Below are 20,335 nucleotides of genomic sequence, written 5' to 3' on the forward strand. Positions count from 1 at the left end.
TACATTGGACATCACACATGTAAGAGCCAGAGCTTGTTTTTGAGGCCTTTGGGCAATGGAGGAAAACAGATGACTACTAGACACCAAATGAAATACATCAACACATGCATATGCTTTCAAAAGAATTTACAAACAAAATACAAAAAACATCTTATACATGGTTAAAATACGAAATGCTAAATGTTAAAGTATGACATGACATAGATATGTGCTAGAGTGGATAGATTCGAGAGGTGCAGCCAAAAAGTAGGGAGGGAACTTGTCAAGTTCCATCAGATTTAACACATTTGGGTCAACAAAATAAAGGTTATATATGTAAATGTTTTTCCCCATTATCATGAATGTGGGATAAATGTTCTCTATGATCAGAACTTTAGTGAGTTTTGGGCAGCATTCTACATTTCCCACCTTAGACCAGCGTTGGAATTTTTTTAATTGTTTTCTTCTTGTTTTTCTAGCAATTAATTGGACTTTGCCATTCTCGCTTGCTAATCATATTATTGCCATCCTTGAACTAAAATTTAAAATGTCATCATCATGAGACATGGCTTAATGGCATTTACAACGCTGTCTTCCAAAAATAACAAATAGAAAAAGACAGAGAAATAGAAAACAGAGAGAGTAGAAACAAGGGGTTGTAGAAAGAATCCTTCTAGAGTTATAAACTTCTAGCTGCATGAGGGAGTTTATTTCTCATGTAGGACTGCTTCAATGTTTCATAGACTCAGGCATATATAAGCTGCAATACTGATAGGAGGCAAGAAATACATTTAGCAAGGCACAGAATCTATGTTTAACCATTTAGAAGCAACAAATCTATGTACTTCTTCAGCACATCTTCTATGATTTGATTATTAATCAATAACAAAGTAGCTTACACAACATCCAAAATAGAGGGGGGGAAAAAAAGATGCAGTTAGTCCGCGCTTTATCAATTAAATCAATATAACAAGAAGAGAACCCAAAGAAAAAATGTATAAAAAAGAAACTAAAAAGAAGATGAATGGTGCAAACATCACTTAATGCTACAAAATTTACTGTTTACTAGATCACTGCTTGGGACATCCTTTGAATCCCTTGGAGCAGCAGATAAATAATGGGAAGCAGGGAATGAAGAGGCATTTTCCTATTCTGAATCCCTGAGGCTATCGCTTGTCAGCCATATTTTCTTTTGGATAATAAACACAACGTCGTCTCCATCCTGGTCTGAATCTGAACTGGCATCGGCTGTTGCCACTGCTTCCCAGTGCAACGCCGGTAGATACTTTTTAATGAAATCTACCACTGATTGTTTGTCACGGATGATTATAAAACCAGTGGGCCTGAGCATGCGATCCATCTCAAGCAACAGATCCTCAGCACTACATTCTTTCTTTTCTATGTCAGAGAATACAGTCCAAGCATGGAGTAAATCAAAAGTCCGGGGATACGTTGAATAGGCTTCACACCTGTCAAAAAAAGAGATTCCAGTTAACCCATCATACAATATTCTACCACATTCATCCAAACTTCAATCTAAGTCTAGAAAGGCCATGTACTGAACTACAGCCTGTTACCATAACAATCCATCCCTACCTAGGAAATGAAAGTTTTCTTTAAAAGTTTTATGACTTTAAGTGTGGAGAACATGATGGAACAGACCTTAAATGAACATAATATTAAATCAATTGTTTCAATCAAATCGACATGCTTTACATATTTCAGTAAATTTATTGCATACCAGCTGTGAATACTGCCTATAAGGCCTCTGTCATATATCAGCTTAAGCGTATTTGGTCCATCCTCAGGGACAACATTCATCACCCAAACATCCTTGTCCTTCAGAGCAGCTGCAAATGACCCCATGTTTGCTTTCATGTCCATCACATTCCTCAGAGTGTTTGATTCAATCTTTGGACTCAAGAGATTCCAATAATTCTCAACTCTGTGTCGCCAAAGTTCCTGCACAATAAGAGCAATACCAAAGCAATGAGTTCATTTAACATTTTTCTGAATATGTATCCTCACAAGGCAAACAATGCGAATTACAACCTAAACATGTAAACAGAATGCTGCCACTTAATTACCGTATCCTTTTCAAACATTTCATTTGAATAGCCAAAATCGGCAAGTCGAGGAGGAGGGGTTGTCAATCTAGCTGGCCAGGGAGCCAATCCACTCCCCTTTTCTCTATGGTCATCTGATTATGCCAAGAAAAACATTGGTTAGCAGAAAGATTATAGGCAGGTTAGAATCTACTTGATTAAGGCATATCACCATATAGACAGATAGTAGTTATTTGAAGTAGTTATAACCTAATACAAGGACATTTATATGGAATTGTATTCCTGCATTCCTAGTTTAGCTTCTGAGCAATTTCGATGTCGGTTTTGTCCAGTTTTGGCTGATAAAGAACCAAACTAATTGGCAATGTGCCAATATCTCCTTAAATGGCACAATGACATTGCTAATTAAATAATACCAGTTTATCTCAAACCAGTTTCCAATAGCCGACAGGATTGATGATAAAAACAACTTGGAAATGAAATTAAGAACAAAACAACACATGAGCAGGAAACACTCACGTTCAGAGTATGTTGAGATGCAAGCTTCCATAGGCACACCCCAAACTGCATCAGGGTCATCATCAGATCGGCAGAGAGGAGGTTGAGTACCAGGTTCTCTTTCCATATAACAGTCATTTGTTAGTGGTTTTTGCCAAATGACAGTTTGGTTTTTCTTTGCAGCTATTCTCCAACACATGCGTTCAACAAGGGCACTCATCTCTCTCCATATTTTGAGATCCTCCTCATCCTGTGCATATGCTTCAGGAGATGAGTATGCAAAGTAGCCTCCTGGTCTGAGCAACCTATCTAGCTCAAGAAGAAGGATCCCATCTCTTTGAAGCCAATCAATCCTACAACGGGAACAGTGAGCAAGTTCAAAAGATCTGCTTGGGTAAGGAAGCCTTTTGGTCCCTAGAACACCAAGATATGCTGGAATTCCTCTTTCTAAAGCAAATTGGATTTGGTTTTGATGGACATCATTGGGTGCTAAGGACATCGCTATAATATCAGATGAAAGAAGATAGGCTCCAAAACTTGCAACTCCACAGCCAACATCAAAAACTGTTCGTAACCTTCCTTCATTGTTTAAATTGCTATTTGAAAAGTTGAGCATCTGCCAATCCAAAACAAAATACACTATTATTGCTTCATCCATGAAACACAAGAATGTTTTAATGTACAAGAATCTGAATTTGAAATCCCCAAGATATAAATACAAGAACTCAACCCATATAAAATGGGTATACAAAAGAACAAAAAATCCTATAAAGGACTGCCAATTTCAAGTGGAAGTTCACAAAAATCTTTATAGAGAAAATGTCATCCACCAATCCATGTTTTGGCAAAGACACTGAGGGTAAGCAATCTTACATTTGCAATTGAAGCAATATACTTATCGGCTCCATAGTGAAAATGTGTGCCTCCCCCAGGAAACACTATCTTTTCACCCTTTACAACCATCCAGTTCTGGTCGGATTTCTCATGTGCAAGGTGAGTATGAGGTATGTTTACTTTCCATACTGTATCTCTGCTCTGGGGCCATTTGATTGGGATCTGTAATATCAAATTAACAACAAGTACGTTCACTATTTACATAATCCTAGAATAAAAGATAAGTGCAAGAACAAGAATATAGTAAACACCAGTATTACCACTCAGCTTTAGCACAGCAATACCTTGTACCCTGGTGGAGGAGGAATCAAGCAATTGAACCGCCTTTCAGGAACAGGGCAATGTCTCTCATAGTGCTCCATCAAAGACAGGTCCAGCTTCAATCTCATTTGGTATATAAGATTTCTGTCTAAGCAGGGAATAAGTTCCGAATGGCGATCATCACAAACCTTAAAAAATAATGAATAGACAAATAAAACACGGCACTACATGTTAAACAAAACATGCCAAGCCTTACAGCTTAAGATAAAAACTTTTTATCAAAAGAAGAGGGCATTTGGAGGATGTTTGGGAGGGAAAGGGGGGGAGGGGATTAGAAGATGCTGGGTTCCAAGTTCAGCAATATATAACTCACAGGGAAGCTCTTCACGACAACATCATCGTCTGCATCTTCCTGTCCAAATTTTGTTGAAGATTCATCCTGCTTGCCATCGTTATCTTCATCCCCACCCAAATAAGATGAGCCAAGCTTTCTCAAAGATCTGCTGCCATATTCTAGAGCTGATGCACCACGGCTTTGAGAGCCAAAAAGGGATCCATAATATGCATATAGGAAACCAAGAAAGATTGCCACAGTACACAGAGATAAGATTATACGCTTCTTTTGGCCCGGATCGGATCTTCCCCTTGTCATTATGTAGTTTTGGATTTCTTCAAAAGATAAGAGAAAGTTTACTTCTTAAGTACATAAAAATCCCCTGTCAAACTCACTATTGCAAATGGCAAGCGTTGCCTTTCCAAAGCTCTCATATGAAAGACAATGCCACACAAATTGCCTCAATGATCCATTAGATTAGATAACCAATAACCTGTACAAACATTACCAAACAAAAGATCAAAACTTGCAGCACATATGGGAATAATAGGAGGTGCTAGTTTTGTTTTGCATACATACTCAAATCAAAAGTCCAAAGATTGACGGTGCAATTTATTGTTGCACCAACTAAGAAGAAACAAAAAGAAAATCTTGCTCATGCTGACAATCAAAATGTTCAGAAAGGAAGTCAAGATAGAATACTCAACTAGTCAAGTAATCATATGAAACATGTAATAGAAAATTAACGACATGAAGAAAAGAAAATTGGATCCTACCACTCAGCCACTGAGTACCTCTCCCCCGTCCCAACCAATCCTAAACCCAACCAGTTCCGAAAGAAAGAGACAGTATGGACACAAAAGACCAAACACCCTCTATTAGAAACGCAAAATTCATTAGTTAACAGCCATGCCTAATTGCTCTGGTGAACAAGCACCTATGCAAAACCCACTGTCAGAACATAGTATTCTAAGAATGTATGGCAAGTTGCTAATTCCCCTCACAAGATTTCAAGCATTCAGTCAAAATCTATGGACCCTTAATTGATAAAGCAGAAAGACTATTTAATGTTACCCAGGTACAGTTGTATCCAATAAATTGACAAACAAGCAATGAAACTGATTGATCCCAAGCATAAAAGGGAAAATGAAAATGAAAATGAAAATTGTCCATGTTCCTCCATTGAAATTATATGGAAACAATGACAGCCAGTGAATGAAGTGGAGGTGACAGATCTGGGACAAAGATCCAACGAAAAAAATCACACTTCACAATCGAAATGCATCAACAACTCTTCACCAATTTACATAACAAAAACAAAGTACCAAATTAATGCACTCAGGAAACTATCAAATTCATATCAGTAAGCATCAATCAAACCCACCAAATCAAGCAGACCCAGAATGCAAATTTAGCCAGATCCAGGAAAACACCAAAACTTTATTAAAAAAAGAAAAAGCAAAGATAGAGCAAGAGCTTACTGGGTTTGGATCGAATAACGAAGTGGGTATACGATAGTGGTCCATAAAGGTGCCTGCTTTTGCAAATTTTGTATGAAAGGATCTAACAAGTGAGAGGCTTTGGTGCTTCTATAAAAGGAAATGGAAGGAAGCAAAAAAGAGAGAGATCAGATCTCACAGAGTTGTGGTCTCGTTATTCTATATTTGAGTGACTGAGCCTGATGAGTCTGAGAAACAGAGGGGCAACTTGGTGTGTGTGTTAAACTGTTAACGTCAAGGTCGTTATGGTCCATCTGCACAAGCACAACGTCCCATTGTTTGTCAATGATAATTGATAAATGCAATACTCACTTTCAGGTCTGATCATAGGGTATATTTATTCAGAATTATGAACTCAACATTTTTTTTTTGTTACGAGAACTCAACTTTTATGGGTGCCCGCCAGTTCATTATCAACTTAAATTTTCTGTATTCAAGGTGAAAAAAAATGCAAGCATTTAATTAATTATATTCTAATATATATACATTGTGAATACTCATTTTTAAATTCTATGATTAATTTTAAATGATGTCGTAATTTAGGGCTACAGCTGAATTTTGGGGGTCCGAGGCGATGCTTGTCCATCAACGCACACTCAATTAATTTTTTTCTCTTTAACAAATAGTCATAAAACTATTATAGTAACTCAAAATTAAGATTTTTATTACATGTCCAAACAATGAATAATATATAACTTAAACAAAAAATTTTATAATTGTATAAAGGGTATACAAATTTTGGAAATCTTAGACATTTTGGGGTTTGAAACGGCTCCTCAGCTTCGGCCTTGTGTCGTATTGATCGTGCATATATAGTATGGACATAAACAACAAATTTAATAGTAGTAGAACGTAAATATCATAGTAAAATTCTATAGCAATTATGCGCTTACCAACATGCGCTTTACTATGAAGTTCCAAAAAAATGTTTTCTTACCCTTTCTTCAATGCGTTTAATAGTAGAGACATTATTACTACTATATTTTTTAGAGGGTATTTAAATTTAAAATCTCTCTAATAATGTGAAGTGAATATCACATTTGATAAGAAACAAAATTTTAAATTTTTGTTAACAGCCAGTCACTAATAATGTGAAGTTCGATGATGAGTCTGATCACACATATTGATCTGCACACACCATATCCATTGGAGTTGCCAAACAGGTACGAGAGTTTACCAACAATCTTTGATATTAGTGTGTGTGGACTAATTTTTTATACACCAATCGATAATTTCTCATAAAGTTACTGTGGAATTGTTGATAAAAGGCTCAAATTTTTATGTTAATTTTGTAGAAATAAAATTCATGTTATATTTGTTCTATGTCTTCTTTTAAAAAAATTTGAAATAAATATGTATAGGACTTTTAAACACATAAAATAAGTGTATATATTGTATTGTAATAGGATTATACTATTAAACATCGTGAATCGTGATAATGTGGTTTACTATTTTTATCAATTGACTGATCGAGATGTATATGATATAATAATCTTATGAAGTTCTGAGCAATTAATGCAATTAATGGGATGTTAATAATTAAATATTGAAGAGAAGCCACGCCGACAGATCTGACAAAGACTAGCAAATCAACTACAAGCATTAAGTCGCTTAGAAAAAAATACAAGCATTGTGTTGAATTAATGGAGTACTGCCGACTAGATTTTAAAGAGTGCTGCTATTTTTACACTTTTTTCTTCTCTTTATATATCTTTTCTTAAAAAATAAAAAAAAAAACTTAAAGGAAAAGACCTTATACCCCATCAATTTTTCTTTTTGCACACCCTTCCTAAACAGAAAAAAAAAACACACACACCCAAAAATCACACACCCCATCCCCATCTCCCCCCTCCCCCCCGTACACACCCCCTCACCCACACACCTCCTCCCCACCTCTCCTCTCTCCGGCACACACCCATCCCCGAGCAGCCTACCACCACCGGCGACCACCCCACCCTCTCTTCTTTTTCTTCCCCTTGCCCGGACCACCTCCCTTCCTCCAGCAAGCTCACCGTCGCGCGCCAGAGAAGAAAACTTAAAAAAAAAAAAAATTGGATCGGATTCGGTGGACCAGTGCCGAACCAAATGGTTTCGTTCGGTAGGTATCCACCGAACAATCCTATTCTATTCGGCGGGTACTTATCGAATGAAACTACCGGGTTCGGCACTGGTCCGCCGAACCTGCTGCAATTTTTTTTTTTTTAACTTGTTTGGCTGTCTGCTTGGGTGAGAAGAGAAAGAGCGAGAGAAAGAGAGAGAGAGAGGAGCCGAGGAGGGGCTGCCGAGCTGGTTATGGTGGTTGTTTTGGGTGGTGCTGCGCGCGGTGGTGGTGCTGCAAGGAAGGTGGTGGTGCTGCGAGGAAGATGGTGGCGCGCGGTGGTGGTGGTGCGAGGAATGTGGTGCTGCTGGTGCGAGGAAGGTGGTGGTGCTGCTGGTGCGAGGAAGGTGGTTATCGGGCGGAGGGAAAAAAAACAGAGCAAGGGGGTGTGTACGGGGGGGAGATGGGGATGGGGGTGTGTGGGGAAGGGCCAAATGGTCTTTTCTCTTGAATTTTTTTTTTTTTTTTTCAGAAAGGGTGTGCAAAAAGAAATTTAGGGGTGTGCAAATAGCAGCCCTCATTCCAAATGGCTGTCCAAAATTTTCTGCAATTAAGCGATTGATACAATAACAATAATCATATTTTAAAAATAAAGTATAATACATACGATTTGAGTTGTTTAAGGCCCCGTTTGGGATTGCGGTAGAAGACCTAAAAGCTGCTATGAATGACAATTCTCAATCACCTACAGCAGTTTTGGTGTTTGGTAAAAAAATTAAAAACTGATTTTTCCTACAATTCTCAACTCCCCACAACAAAAATAGAAAGCAGGTTTTTAGGTGTTTTTGAAAGCTGCAGTGAATCACAGCAACAATGAATATTTTATTTTACCCATAATATCCTCATTAATTTCTATATTTTTATTTTATTTGCACGATTAAAATTATAATATACCTAAAAAAATAATACACATACTTATTTAATAATGTTATTCTTAGAAAAATTAATGCTAATAAAAATTTGTAGCCAAAAATTTAAAAAACAAGTAAAAAACATTTTATTTTTACCAAAAAAATAAGTGAAAGACACTTTTAGTATTATGTCTATTTTAGTAATTATACACAGTTACAACACTTTTACATTAACATTTACCAAATACTTTGATACTGTTTTTTGCACTCACAGAACTTTTGAAAACATACTTTACCAAACACTCAGCTGCTTTACTTTACAGCTGACTTTACTTCACAGCTGTTTTAACTCACAGCTGTTTTTTCACATAACAATACCAAACTGGCCCTAAGTTATATAAAGAAGTTTTTATTTTTAAGTTCAAAATCAAAAAACCCATAACCGACCGGTTTATTTACAAAAACACGATAACAGATTAATCTATTTTAATGAGCCGAGTGTTTGACATTTTCACCGAGCACTTGGTACCATCCACTGAGCGCTCGGCAATTATTATTGTCAGACAGTGACAATAATTGCTATTGAGCGACAATAGCTATTTGAATTGCAAAAAACACATATATTATAGTGTTATTAATTGTCACTGTATTAATGTGCGACAGTAGCACTTTGTCTAGTTAAAAAAAAAAAAAATCTCTCACCGAGCGCTTAGCGCAAAAAATACGAAATAGACATAACGTAAGTTTTTTTTGTACAAAGTAGACCTATCATTGTAATTTTTTAAGTGAATTTATTTATTATTAAGAGCTGTAAAATAAATTTTAAAATAATGTACTTATATATATATATATACCGAACAAAGTATTTAAGGTAGCACATACGATGAAGATTGAAAATTCTAAATTCCTAAAAAAGATGGATTGGCCAACCTGGAAAGCTAGCATGTGAGTACTGTGTGGTGAAGTGGGGGTCAAGGCTCTAATGAATAATGAGTTATGACTTATGATCATGTTGGGTCGACCACAACCAAGAAGTGATTTATGCTACTGTGTTTTTGTTTTAGACTTGGGCTGGCGTCTAAGATTAAATTAAATATATTAAATAATAAAATTTAATGTGTAATCAAAATAGGGCTGGCCTTGAGGGGAGGCCGAGTAGGTGGTCCCTTCGACCTCCACTGTCAAGGGCACCCAAATTTTGTAGGCCCTTTAATAATATAAAAAAATTAAAAGTTCCGATTCCAAAATAAAAATAGTCCAATTCTAGAAGCCCATCATTTCTTAAACCCACAACCCAAAGTACACAAATGCCCAATTAATTTAACTAAATAAATTATAGAATTTTTGTTTGGGTTATGTTTTGTTTGTTGTTTTGTTATGTTATAATTATTATTTTTAGTTTATTATAATGAAATTGTGAGTACTTATAGAAAAATAAAAATCACATGAATGTACATGAAAGACGAAAGTCTCATTTATATTGTTCATCTTGAACATCCAAAATCTCATAACTAAACCTAATTAATTAAAGGAAAAAACTTTTAACTTGAGAGAAAAACTTATATACATGTACCAGTGGTATACACTATACATCTATAGCAAATGACAATAAATATGAGACACAAGTTGTATACCATAAGTGCATGTAAGTTTTTCTTCCAATTTGAAAGAAGAAGATGAATTAGTCTTAAGGAGTTGATATAAGAAATTTATTCATTTCAATCCCCACAAAAATGGTGGGATTAGTGGAGATAAGTTTTAGATATCAACTCTTTATGACTAATACGTTTATTTTATTCATTTAAGTTAGAAGACATCTTTCATTTTCTTCATTTAAAATACATTAAATGTAATTAGTTAACATATTTAATCTGTAAACACCAAATGACTGAAACGAGACATCTCCTTATGATTTTGTAAGTTGTCGGTGACTAAAATAAAAGTTTTGTGGGAGAGAATGATTTTGCATAGTGGTAAATTTAGATACCTACAAGGCAACATCATGAGACATCTCCATTGCACCAGAAAATATGGATGTTATACTATAATTTTGTATTTCGGTAACTCAAATGTGCTCTAATGCATTGGAAGTCGGAGTACTAAATTTATAAACTCTCGAAAGTTTAATAAAGAACATTATCACATAATATATTTATATTTACACTAATATGAAGATTATTTATTTATTTATTTTTTATATGGGAGATAATTAAATTATGAATATCTTAATCCTAATTTAATATCTCTCTTATTCTTACCACTTGGATCGACTAACTTTAAGGACATATCTAGAGAGCCCTAAATTTATTTCAAGCCTAACATATTTCTCACCACTTCGACTAATTTCAAAAGTTTTTTTTGTTTTGTCAATTAATCCCAAGAGTTTTAATTAACTTTCTTTGTGTTAGTTAGTGTCATACATGGCGGCCCATCGGCTTAAGTCAATATATGAAGCATACTATCCAATTGAGGTCTTGTAATGTGCTGTCTGATTTGGGCTTAGGCAATTATATATTTGGGCCATGAAAATGCCCATTACAATCTTAACGTCGTTAAACATTTGGGAATTCAATATATATGGACCCAACTCTCAACTTATCGAGCCACAAGGCGAAGCCTATGAACCTTTTTCATGGTCCTAAATCCATATATAAAGAGCTAGCGACAGTGAATGGACGGCCTTTATGAAGCCACGTGGAGAGATCAGACTGGGATCATGGTATTGACCGGAAATTAGAGAGGTGCATGCAATTTCCAAATTAAGGTCCCTTTTCTCTCTCAATTATTAGTTTTGAGTCTGAGAGGCTGGCCCGACATGAATGACAGGACAGCACGTGCGACAATGACTAAGAGAGTATGCATTAATTCTGTTTTGTCCACTCCTGACTCTTGACTCCTGACTACTGACTCCACTCCAAGTGACTGAAGCAGTGAACTCAGATCAAGCGTGTGGAATTCTGTACCCTTGCATTTTCATTGTGTATTTGTTGGAAAAAACTTTTTTATAAAGAATAAAGGATGATTTGATACTCCAAAAAATAGTTCGGTTTTAAAATTAGAAAAATTATTATGTGATGAAATATAAAAATATAAATGTTATCATGTTATTAGATTGAGATATTAAATTAATCATATTTCTATTGCATGAAAGTTTTTCTTGTATTTGTTTCGCTCTAATTTTAGGTACTATTGTTCATGAAAAGTTACTCCAACGAGGTTGTGTGATTATGACTTCAAAATAGAGAGTTTTAGGCTATATATTTGGGAACTTACTAACATGTAAACTAGTATGTATATATAGTAAATTGGTGTTTTGAGCTCTTAGATTCACGGATTCACCATTTTCTATTCTTAAGGTATAGTTTGTTGGAGATATCCAATCTATTTGCATGGGATGCGGACACTTGTATTGTAACCACTCTCATATATTAGATCAGTGTACGCTTGTAGCGTAGATTTGGCATTTTAAAGAGGGTCTTCTCCCGCTCTACTTTCATTAAATTATCTCTTCTTTCTTGTTAAGAAATGGAAAAAAAAAAAGAAAAAAAGATTTATTTGCATGTCTATGTTTGAAGTCATTTGAAAAATTGTAATAAGTAGGTTTCCAAGTCAATTTGGATTACAGAGATAGACTTCAAACTCTAACATGCAATCGATCTCCATCTTGGTTCAGTAAATTAATCGATCTCCCCTAGCCTTTGAAAAAATGAGCCTCCTCTTTTGTTTCCCAAGATACAATCCTGGCACAATTAAGTTATCAATATCTTTGGCCAAAAAAAAAAAAAACAAAAGTTATCAATATCCATTGGCTCAAGGGGAGTTGTTTGAATGTAGACATCAGGCTCAGCTATGAGATTCTAAAAATTCAATGCAAATTATAAAAAGGAAAAGAAATAATTGGTCCCTTTGTGTTATTCCGAGAATATATTTGATCTATGTGGTTTTAAAATTCTATATTTGGTCCTTGTGTTTTATATTGTTTGTAATTTTAGAACATTTTTTCTAACCAACATGAAATTTTTTTTAAATTAAAATTAGTAATTTGTTTAAACTTGCGAGTTTTATTAAAAAATGACAAAAAATAATATACGTAACCTTCAATTTAGTTTTCAAACAAAAATTGAAAATTTTGAGTTTGTTAAAATTGTCCTGATTATATTGCAAATAACATAAAATATAGAGACCAATGTGGAATTTTGAAACCGCATGGACCAAATCAAATATATTTTTGAGGTTAAACATAGGGACTAAAAACTTTTTTTTTCCCTTATAAAAATGGTGACCTTGACTCTTTATATACATTCATATATGTGAAATTTTTTTTTTTTCTAAGTACTCAGTACTCACAAAATTTGATCATAATATATAAGAAGTTGGGTAAATTACAATTTAATATCTCAATTTTATCTCGGATTTCAAGTTAGTACCTCAAGTTCAAAAAGTTACAATTTCATGCCTCAACTTTCATTTTGTTTCAAGTTAATTCCTCTGTTAGTCTTACCGTAAAAAATGCCGCTATCTGATGACGTGACACACCACTAAAAGGCTTTATTTCAATTTAGTACCTCAACTTTATCATATTTTTCAAGTTCATACCTCAAGTTCAAAAATTTGTAAATAAATAAATGTTTTCCAGTTTTTATTTCAACTTCATCTCAGTTTTTTACTCATCAAATCTCTACCAAAATCATCAATCTTATACTCATTTTGAAGCTATGAATCTCATCTTTACAACCATATAAAAATCATGCAAAAATGAGTTATGAAACCCATGATAATTGGTCACAAAGTAGGCTACCCGAAAGTGCCAAATTTTCCAAACAAATTGACAATTTCGGGTAGCCTAATTTGTGACTACTTCTTTCGCGTTTCATAGCTTCTTTTTGAATTATTTCTATATGGTTATAAAGAGGAGATTCATAGCTTCAAAATGAGTATAAAATTGTTGATTTTGGTGAAGATTTGATGGGTCAAAAGTTGGGGTGAAGTTGACATAAAAACTGGAAAACATTTATTTATTTGCAAGTTTTTGAACTTGAGGTATGAACTTGAAAAATATGATAAAGTTGAGGTACTAAATTGAAATAAAGCCTTTTAGTGGTGTGTCACGTCATCAGATAACGGCCTTTTTGACGGCAAGACTAACGGAGGTATTAACTTGGAACAAAATGAAAGTTGAGGTATGAAATTGTAACTTTTTGAACTTGAGGTACTAACTTGAAATCCGAGGTAAAGTTGAGGTATTAAATTGTAATTTACCCTAAGAAGTTTATAGAATTTAAGATTATAAATGTTTGGGGGTCCATGATAATAATTTGCCTATCCTGAACCTTTTTTTTTTTTTTAATTGAGAGCTAATACAATTTTATTGAAAGAGCTATGCAGTTACATCAGCTAAGAAATACGACTCCAACTAAGGAGGAGCCTCATCAACCCATTAAAAAGATTCAGTACAAGACAATGCAAACGATGTTAGCTCATGTGGCTATTCTTACATAGTTAGCCAAAATGAATTCTTAAAACCCACCTTGAGACTCATTTTATATCAAAGCAAAGAAAAATTAAAGCAATTTTATGGAAATTAATTTGATTCATTCACAACCTCTTTTTTAGCCATATAAAAAATGAAACCGTGTTCTAAATTATAAGACAATGATATATGAGTTGTTTGAGCAGTAGACTTGGAGCAAGAAAACATGAGATCAAAAGTTTTTGTTAGCTTCGCTTGTAATCTAATCCCTGCTGGTAGGTATTGAATAATAGGGTTAGCAACAAGGTAGCTTTCTTGGTGTTCTCGTTTCACCAACATTCATTTTCTATATATAGCTAGCTACGCATAGATGGTCGATATAATTGACATGTTTTCCAATCCCAAGAGCAACATGATGATCTGTATTCAAAAGGCAAATCATGACTCAAAACTTCCCATGGAAATTGCTTATTGTTTGGTCAAAAAATAAAGAAAGATCGAAACAACACCTAAAAGTGCTTTTTTTCATGCACACCTCTTGATCCTAAAGGTTCACTAACTATTTAGATGCGCTAAATGTTTAATAAGTAACCTTAGCTCAAAACTTATACAAGTTTAACTAAAGAACATTGTTATCATTAAAGAATTTATCTAAGAATTTTTCTTATAAAAAAATCTGCAATATTATGTTATTAGACTCACTTTAAATTATTAATTAATTAAATTTTTGTTTAACTATATATGTGATCTTAGTTAACAATTTTATAATATAATATATTAAACTGTCTATAAGAAGGTAATATTCTTTTAAGAGCTAGCTTGTATGTATACATTCACAGTTCCATCAATGTGATGAGCATCAAGCCAATATGACATGTACACACTAGACTAATTAATTAATTATTATTTCTCTACGTCAAAGAATGTTAACGATTTTATTCATATGATCGTTTTGATTCTCATTATGCATCACAAACAGTACAAAAAAGGAAGCTTCTACAAGTATCAAAAGGGACCCATACCAACCTTAATTAAAGATATACACAATATTTATATATACAAATATATGACGTATAATGATAACCAAGTCAGACAAAATAATGCCCTCTTGTGATAAAAATTCAGTTTAATTGATAGGTACAGTAAACCCACTGCAAATAAAACAATATAAAATTCATGGTATCATAAATAAATTGTTTCTTGTAATCCTTTTCATTTTCCAATTAGTAGTTTTCTTTACGGGGCTTTGAACCTTTCTTGACTCCTTTCTATGACTTTGTTGGAGTCCACACTAGTCGTTTTGTGTCAATCCGAACCGTTCGCAAAGATCATCTTCATTGATAGGTCATCCTTGCAAAAAATTAGTCAAATCGGAAATCATTTGCCTATCTAACTTTGATAAAACAAATGGACGATTTTATTGAAAATATTTGGTTTGTCAATTTATTTGATCAAAGTTAGATAGACAAATGATTTCCGATTTGGTTAATTTGTTGCAAGGATGATCTATCAATAGAGATGTAAAAAATGAACGGTTCGGATCGACACAAAACGACTCATGTGGGCCCTAATAGGATATACTTTAACATAAATAAGTTGAGATATACCTCAATAGAAGAAGTCTGCTACTAGTAAACTTCAAATGATACAAAAAATTCTTGAATTCGTAATATATGACTTAAATTAAAAGTCAAAACAAATTAGGAATTTATTCTCTTCATTACTAAGGCTAGTTCTACAAACAAGTGAACAATCGCAAGTATATTCATGTTTTTGTTGTGAGCAAGCTAAGATTCATGAACATGTATAATGCTTGATAACATAAGAGCTAATTAGATGTTTCAATTAATTAAGTTATTTAATTATCATTAACATAAGGCTTGATAATATAGTACTTATTTCATTTGTAACATTTTTTCTCTTCTTGACATTCTTGTTGATGCTTGAGTTCTTAGATAAAAAGTTAGCTTGTTTATGACACTGAGCTTGAGCTAAGATATCACTACTTAATAATTAGGGTTCATGTAAGATATACTTGACTTATTTAATGTATTTCTACTCTTTAGGGAACATTCAATAGTGATATGACATATTGGACAAAATGGGTTGGGATTTGCACAATAAATGAAGCACAGCTCATATTGGCAAAGACCCATCTCCCACATAAAAAATAAAGTAAAACCCATCTCCCACATGCATACTAAAATAAGTTTGACTCATGGAGGTTCATCACTTGCAGACACTCCACCATGCAACTTAAACTAGCTAGCAAAGGATACTAACCCAGTTAACATTAGTAATTGAAGGGTTTTCAGTACTACTTCTTCACTCTCCCAGTTTCCACGATGAGGAAACTGGAAAAGCTAGCAATATATTGAGGGAAGCAGAAGGAGAAAAGAGAAAAGACCTCTATAGCCTATAGGCTATAGGTGAGCCCAAAAATATATATACAATAGTATTAGTGCTAGACAAATCTGACACATGATCGATCCCTGAAAAGTTATATCCACCTACCCAATGGCTGAATGATTTGCCAACACCCATTAAAAAATTAGAATAAATAGAAAAACTTGAAAAAACAATGAAAGAAACTCTAAAAGAGACGTGGAACATGATCTGCAAAGCTACTACTCTCGTCACAAAATGACCTTTTATAGTACATATAACTATGACATATTGTATGCTAAAGTCACATAGACCCTCATGCTAGTACATACACATTACTCCCACTCCTGTTGCTAATAGTATTACTACTGCTACCTGCTGTTTGCATTATGGAATCGTGGAGTACTACGCAACAGTTCAAGATCTGTCAATCTAAGCATAGTTTCTGAAAAAGGCAACATAAAAGATAGACTTAAAACTAGGGGGAAATAGTGAAGGAAATTAGAGCATCTAATTAATTAAATGTGAGATTTGTCTCTTAATACGTCATCGCAGTTGTAGCATCACAAATGCCCCTAACAAGTGTACAATTCATACAGGGTGACAGCCTAGCTAACACGTTTAAATATGTTCTGATAGCTGAAGAAAATTGAATCATTCAACCAATAAGCTGTGGAGAGGCCCAACACTTTAATTATAAACCACTAAACAAGGCTATAATTTTTCGAATGTGGATCTTTCTCTGATCAATAAGTCCTTTCAGTTTAGTAGAGCAATGAATTAGAGTTCAAATAGATTGAAGTTGGATTCTCTCCGATGTAAAAAAACAACTACAAAGATAATGAAAGTCATTAACAATATTGAGTTCAGATTATCTATTGACATTTTATATGTTGGTATGATGATTAATTATATTGAAACGTCGATCGATTGATACTTGTATTCGATCAATTATATCTTAAATTCAAAACGCTTAACCTGACTCCAAAACAGCATCGTTTTTGAAGGCATAACAATATTAATTAGGACAGAAAACATCGATCAGCAGAGTGGATTCTATTTTGGATCAACAACGCAATGATGCAATGTGTGAGATAAAGATACCGACCCATTAACATATAGATAACGAAAAGAAGAGAATGATGAAGATTTTGATCCGAAAAGAGACCAAACACATACATAGAGCGAGCTTCTTACTGAGTTGCACTAGGAGGAGCTGGAGGCAATGGTTGATGAAGAGTAGTACTAGCAGTCTCTGGTGGTGGGCGCTTGCGTTTCTTCTTCTCGTAGCTAATTCCTCTTGCTTTGGCCTGAGACTCGCGAACCTCGCGAAGATACAGTCTGACAGCGCGAGCCCCAAAGGGGTTCGCCTCAGGCTTGCCTCCGTGCTCCTCAAAGGCAGCACGGAGGCGTCCTATGAGGGCGTCGAGGCTGCCCCAAGCCTGGCGCAGAGGGCAGGGGCACGGCGCCGGAGGGTTCGGGTGCCCGAAGAAAGGGCACAACTGGGTGTGCACCTTGGTCTTCCCGAACTGGTCCAGGTACCTCAGGAATTCCAGCACGTGGGCCCCGCTGCAGCGCGAGAGTGACAGCGGCGGCCGGTGGTTGCGGAGGTACTGCCCGAAGGTGTTCCAGTCCCGCCGCTTTTGGTTCTCGTAGCGGCTGAGAGTGGCGGGGTTTTGCGGCGCTGGTGTTGATGAAGATGTTGCTGATGAAGGTGAGGCTGCTGCTGCAACTAATGATGAAGAGCTTATTGCGTTGGTGGCCATGTTGATGTTGATATTGATGCTTGAACTACTGTTTGTGTTTGAATTAGGGTCAAATTCTTGAAGTGAATCCATGGATATAAACCCAAATACTAGATTCAGAAGTTAGCAGAACATGAACATGACCCCCAAGCTAATTGGTGAGGTGGGTTTTGAGGTATGGTGAGGATATATAGGAACGATATATAGAAGTAGAAAAGAGTAGTACTACATGAGTAGGGCTATAATCTATTGTTTCCTCTTATCTTCCTAGCTAGCTAGCGCTTCCTAGGTTTCTTTTGAATCTCTTTGTTTGATCAATCCTAGAAACACCCTTTGAAAGGTTCTTATGATGTGGAGTGGGGGTGGCTTTTGTTACCTTTGTTTTATGGGAACATTTCGAGAGATTGGCCAGATATTTTTTCCGAAAAAAGGGGGAGCAACTCAGTTCCTTCGAGTCCTATAACGAGAGAGAGAGAGAGAGAGAGAGAGAGAGAGAGAGAGATATGTAATGGTGAATAGGGCTTCTGTGGGAATGGAAAGAGGTTGACAGTGAGGTAGAGAGAGAAAAATTAAGAGATGATGGAGATGGAGACAGGATAAAGGTATTGGGTTAAAAAATATGAGGGAATAACATGATTTTGTTTGTTCACCCTTTTGTATTGATTGATAATACCTTTTCCTCAATGACTTCTTTGCCCTCCATTCATTTTCATTCAGGACCAACTTGCATATAATATTCTACACCTTAAGCATGGGTCTGTCAACAATGTCATGTATCAAGATCCTCTCCTTATTTTTCTAGTGTTACTGCTTATTTTTATAGTCATATGTGGGTAAGCAAAATAGAAAATGAATTCATAACATTTTTTGAGTGCATATGTATGACGTTACATTCATAAATTCATAACCTAATATATGGTTAGAATTGAAATACGTCAAAACAAATATAGGATATAATCTAAACCTCAAGAAGTAATATTTTCTTGCAAGATATTTTGCATGATATGTTACCAAATATTAAATAGGTCCATTGACTACAGGTATTAAATTACGAGTAATTTTTTAATGTAATCGTAACATGTGGATTAGTAATACTATGTGGCGGTGTTAAGGTCACACCCAAGTTTTTTTTTTTTTTTTCAAATTACCTTTATTTTAACAATCAAATTTTTATTTCATTTTAGTTTAGGTACCAAATTTTCAACTGTTAGGGAAAAACGTTGTTCTATCAATCAAACTGCCAAATATTTATGATCGTCACAAATCTTTGACGAGTCACATCCACAACTTATTTCATTTTAGTAGTTGTTTTCTTAGTGTTATATTTTGAGTAAGATTTATTCTTTAATATTTAGTCTCTAGATTATAGGGCTTCAGCTCTCAAGCCTAAATTTGAAGTCTTAAACTTGTATAAATCCTAAACTTTTATTGAACTTCATACAGTCACAACTAGCAATCACAACTTGATTGATAGACTGTCGATCGCTCGCTAAAACAACTAATTGATCGACGGTAAAAAAAAAAAATTCTCTGTTTCGGACCAAATTTTTGGCTCGAACCAAAATACATCTCACTCGCTTAGTATTCATTTTGATGGAAAAACATTCTCAGCTGGTATTTAATCTGAATCTTCATATGTTAAAGTAGGACACATATTTAAATAAGATTTCACTTATTGATAACATGCTTGCTTGCAGATGATCTAAAACGACATTTCCAGTAAAATCTTAGGTTTGGTTCAAATTAATAACGAAGAATAGTGACATTTGGTTCTTGGTTAAGAGTATAATAGGTTAAGGTACAACTCTTCTAATGACAGGCCTTACTTATGGGCATTCTTGGATTCTCCTCCCTCCCCTCTTATGGGCATTCTTGCTGATGATAGGGCTCATGTAGCCTCTGCTAGAGTAATTCCTATGTAGTTTTTCTTTGTTCTTGGGTGTTAGCCCTCCATTGTACCCAAAAAAAAAAAAGACATTTTCGTCTTTCAATTCTAAAAACATATGAGTCTACAGGTTTGTAAAACCAATCCAATTTTTCAAGTGACATTATATTTGAATGGCTAGATATATATATATACAGTCTTTTTTTAGAGAGAATGACTGCAAATTTAAATTTTCAAACACGTATGGAATGATTTGATATTTTGTGTTCAGGTCATCCTATAACAAGTCATAATTTTATATATTACACACACACACACACACACACACACACACACACACAAATAAGGTATACTTCATTTAAACCATAAT

General features: G+C 34.8%; 2 protein-coding genes across 2 annotated transcripts; both read right to left on the minus strand.

Moving 5' to 3' along the window:
• Positions 1-800: 800 nt before the first annotated feature.
• On the minus strand, positions 801-5,762 carry LOC147293839 (S-adenosyl-L-methionine-dependent methyltransferases superfamily protein). The gene is made up of 8 exons (XM_086230619.1): positions 5,514-5,762; positions 4,072-4,525; positions 3,722-3,886; positions 3,417-3,599; positions 2,565-3,159; positions 2,067-2,179; positions 1,721-1,941; positions 801-1,448 (listed from the first exon to the last, which is right to left on the minus strand). The coding sequence occupies exons 2-8, from the start codon at positions 4,348-4,350 to the stop codon at positions 1,127-1,129; spliced, it is 1,878 nt and encodes a 625-aa protein (XP_086086745.1). The 5' UTR covers positions 4,351-4,525; positions 5,514-5,762; the 3' UTR covers positions 801-1,126.
• A 10,876-nt stretch (positions 5,763-16,638) lies between these two features.
• On the minus strand, positions 16,639-18,484 carry LSH4 (LIGHT-DEPENDENT SHORT HYPOCOTYLS-like protein (DUF640)). Its single transcript, XM_086230873.1, has 2 exons — positions 17,533-18,484; positions 16,639-16,780 (listed from the first exon to the last, which is right to left on the minus strand). Exons 1-2 carry the CDS (start codon positions 18,171-18,173, stop codon positions 16,768-16,770), a joined length of 654 nt encoding a protein of 217 aa, XP_086086999.1. The 5' UTR covers positions 18,174-18,484; the 3' UTR covers positions 16,639-16,767.
• Positions 18,485-20,335: the final 1,851 nt, after the last annotated feature.

Source organism: Dryas octopetala, chromosome 2 (genome assembly GCF_963921425.1).
Source record: "Dryas octopetala chromosome 2, drDryOcto1.1, whole genome shotgun sequence".
NCBI classification, from domain to species: Eukaryota; Viridiplantae; Streptophyta; class Magnoliopsida; order Rosales; family Rosaceae; genus Dryas; species Dryas octopetala.

Bases quoted from the DNA above. Each gene is read 5' to 3' on its own strand.
- LSH4 (XM_086230873.1), bottom strand. From the start codon at position 18,173: ATGGATTCACTTCAAGAATTTGACCCTAATTCAAACACAAACAGTAGT.
- LOC147293839 (XM_086230619.1), bottom strand. From the start codon at position 4,350: ATGACAAGGGGAAGATCCGATCCGGGCCAAAAGAAGCGTATAATCTTA. The intron at 3,160-3,416 runs GTAAGATTGCTT...TTGGATTGGCAG, and splicing joins ATATTGCTTCAATTGCAAAT to ATGCTCAACTTTTCAAATAG. The intron at 1,449-1,720 runs GTATGCAATAAA...TTTTTTTGACAG, and splicing joins ATAGGCAGTATTCACAGCTG to GTGTGAAGCCTATTCAACGT.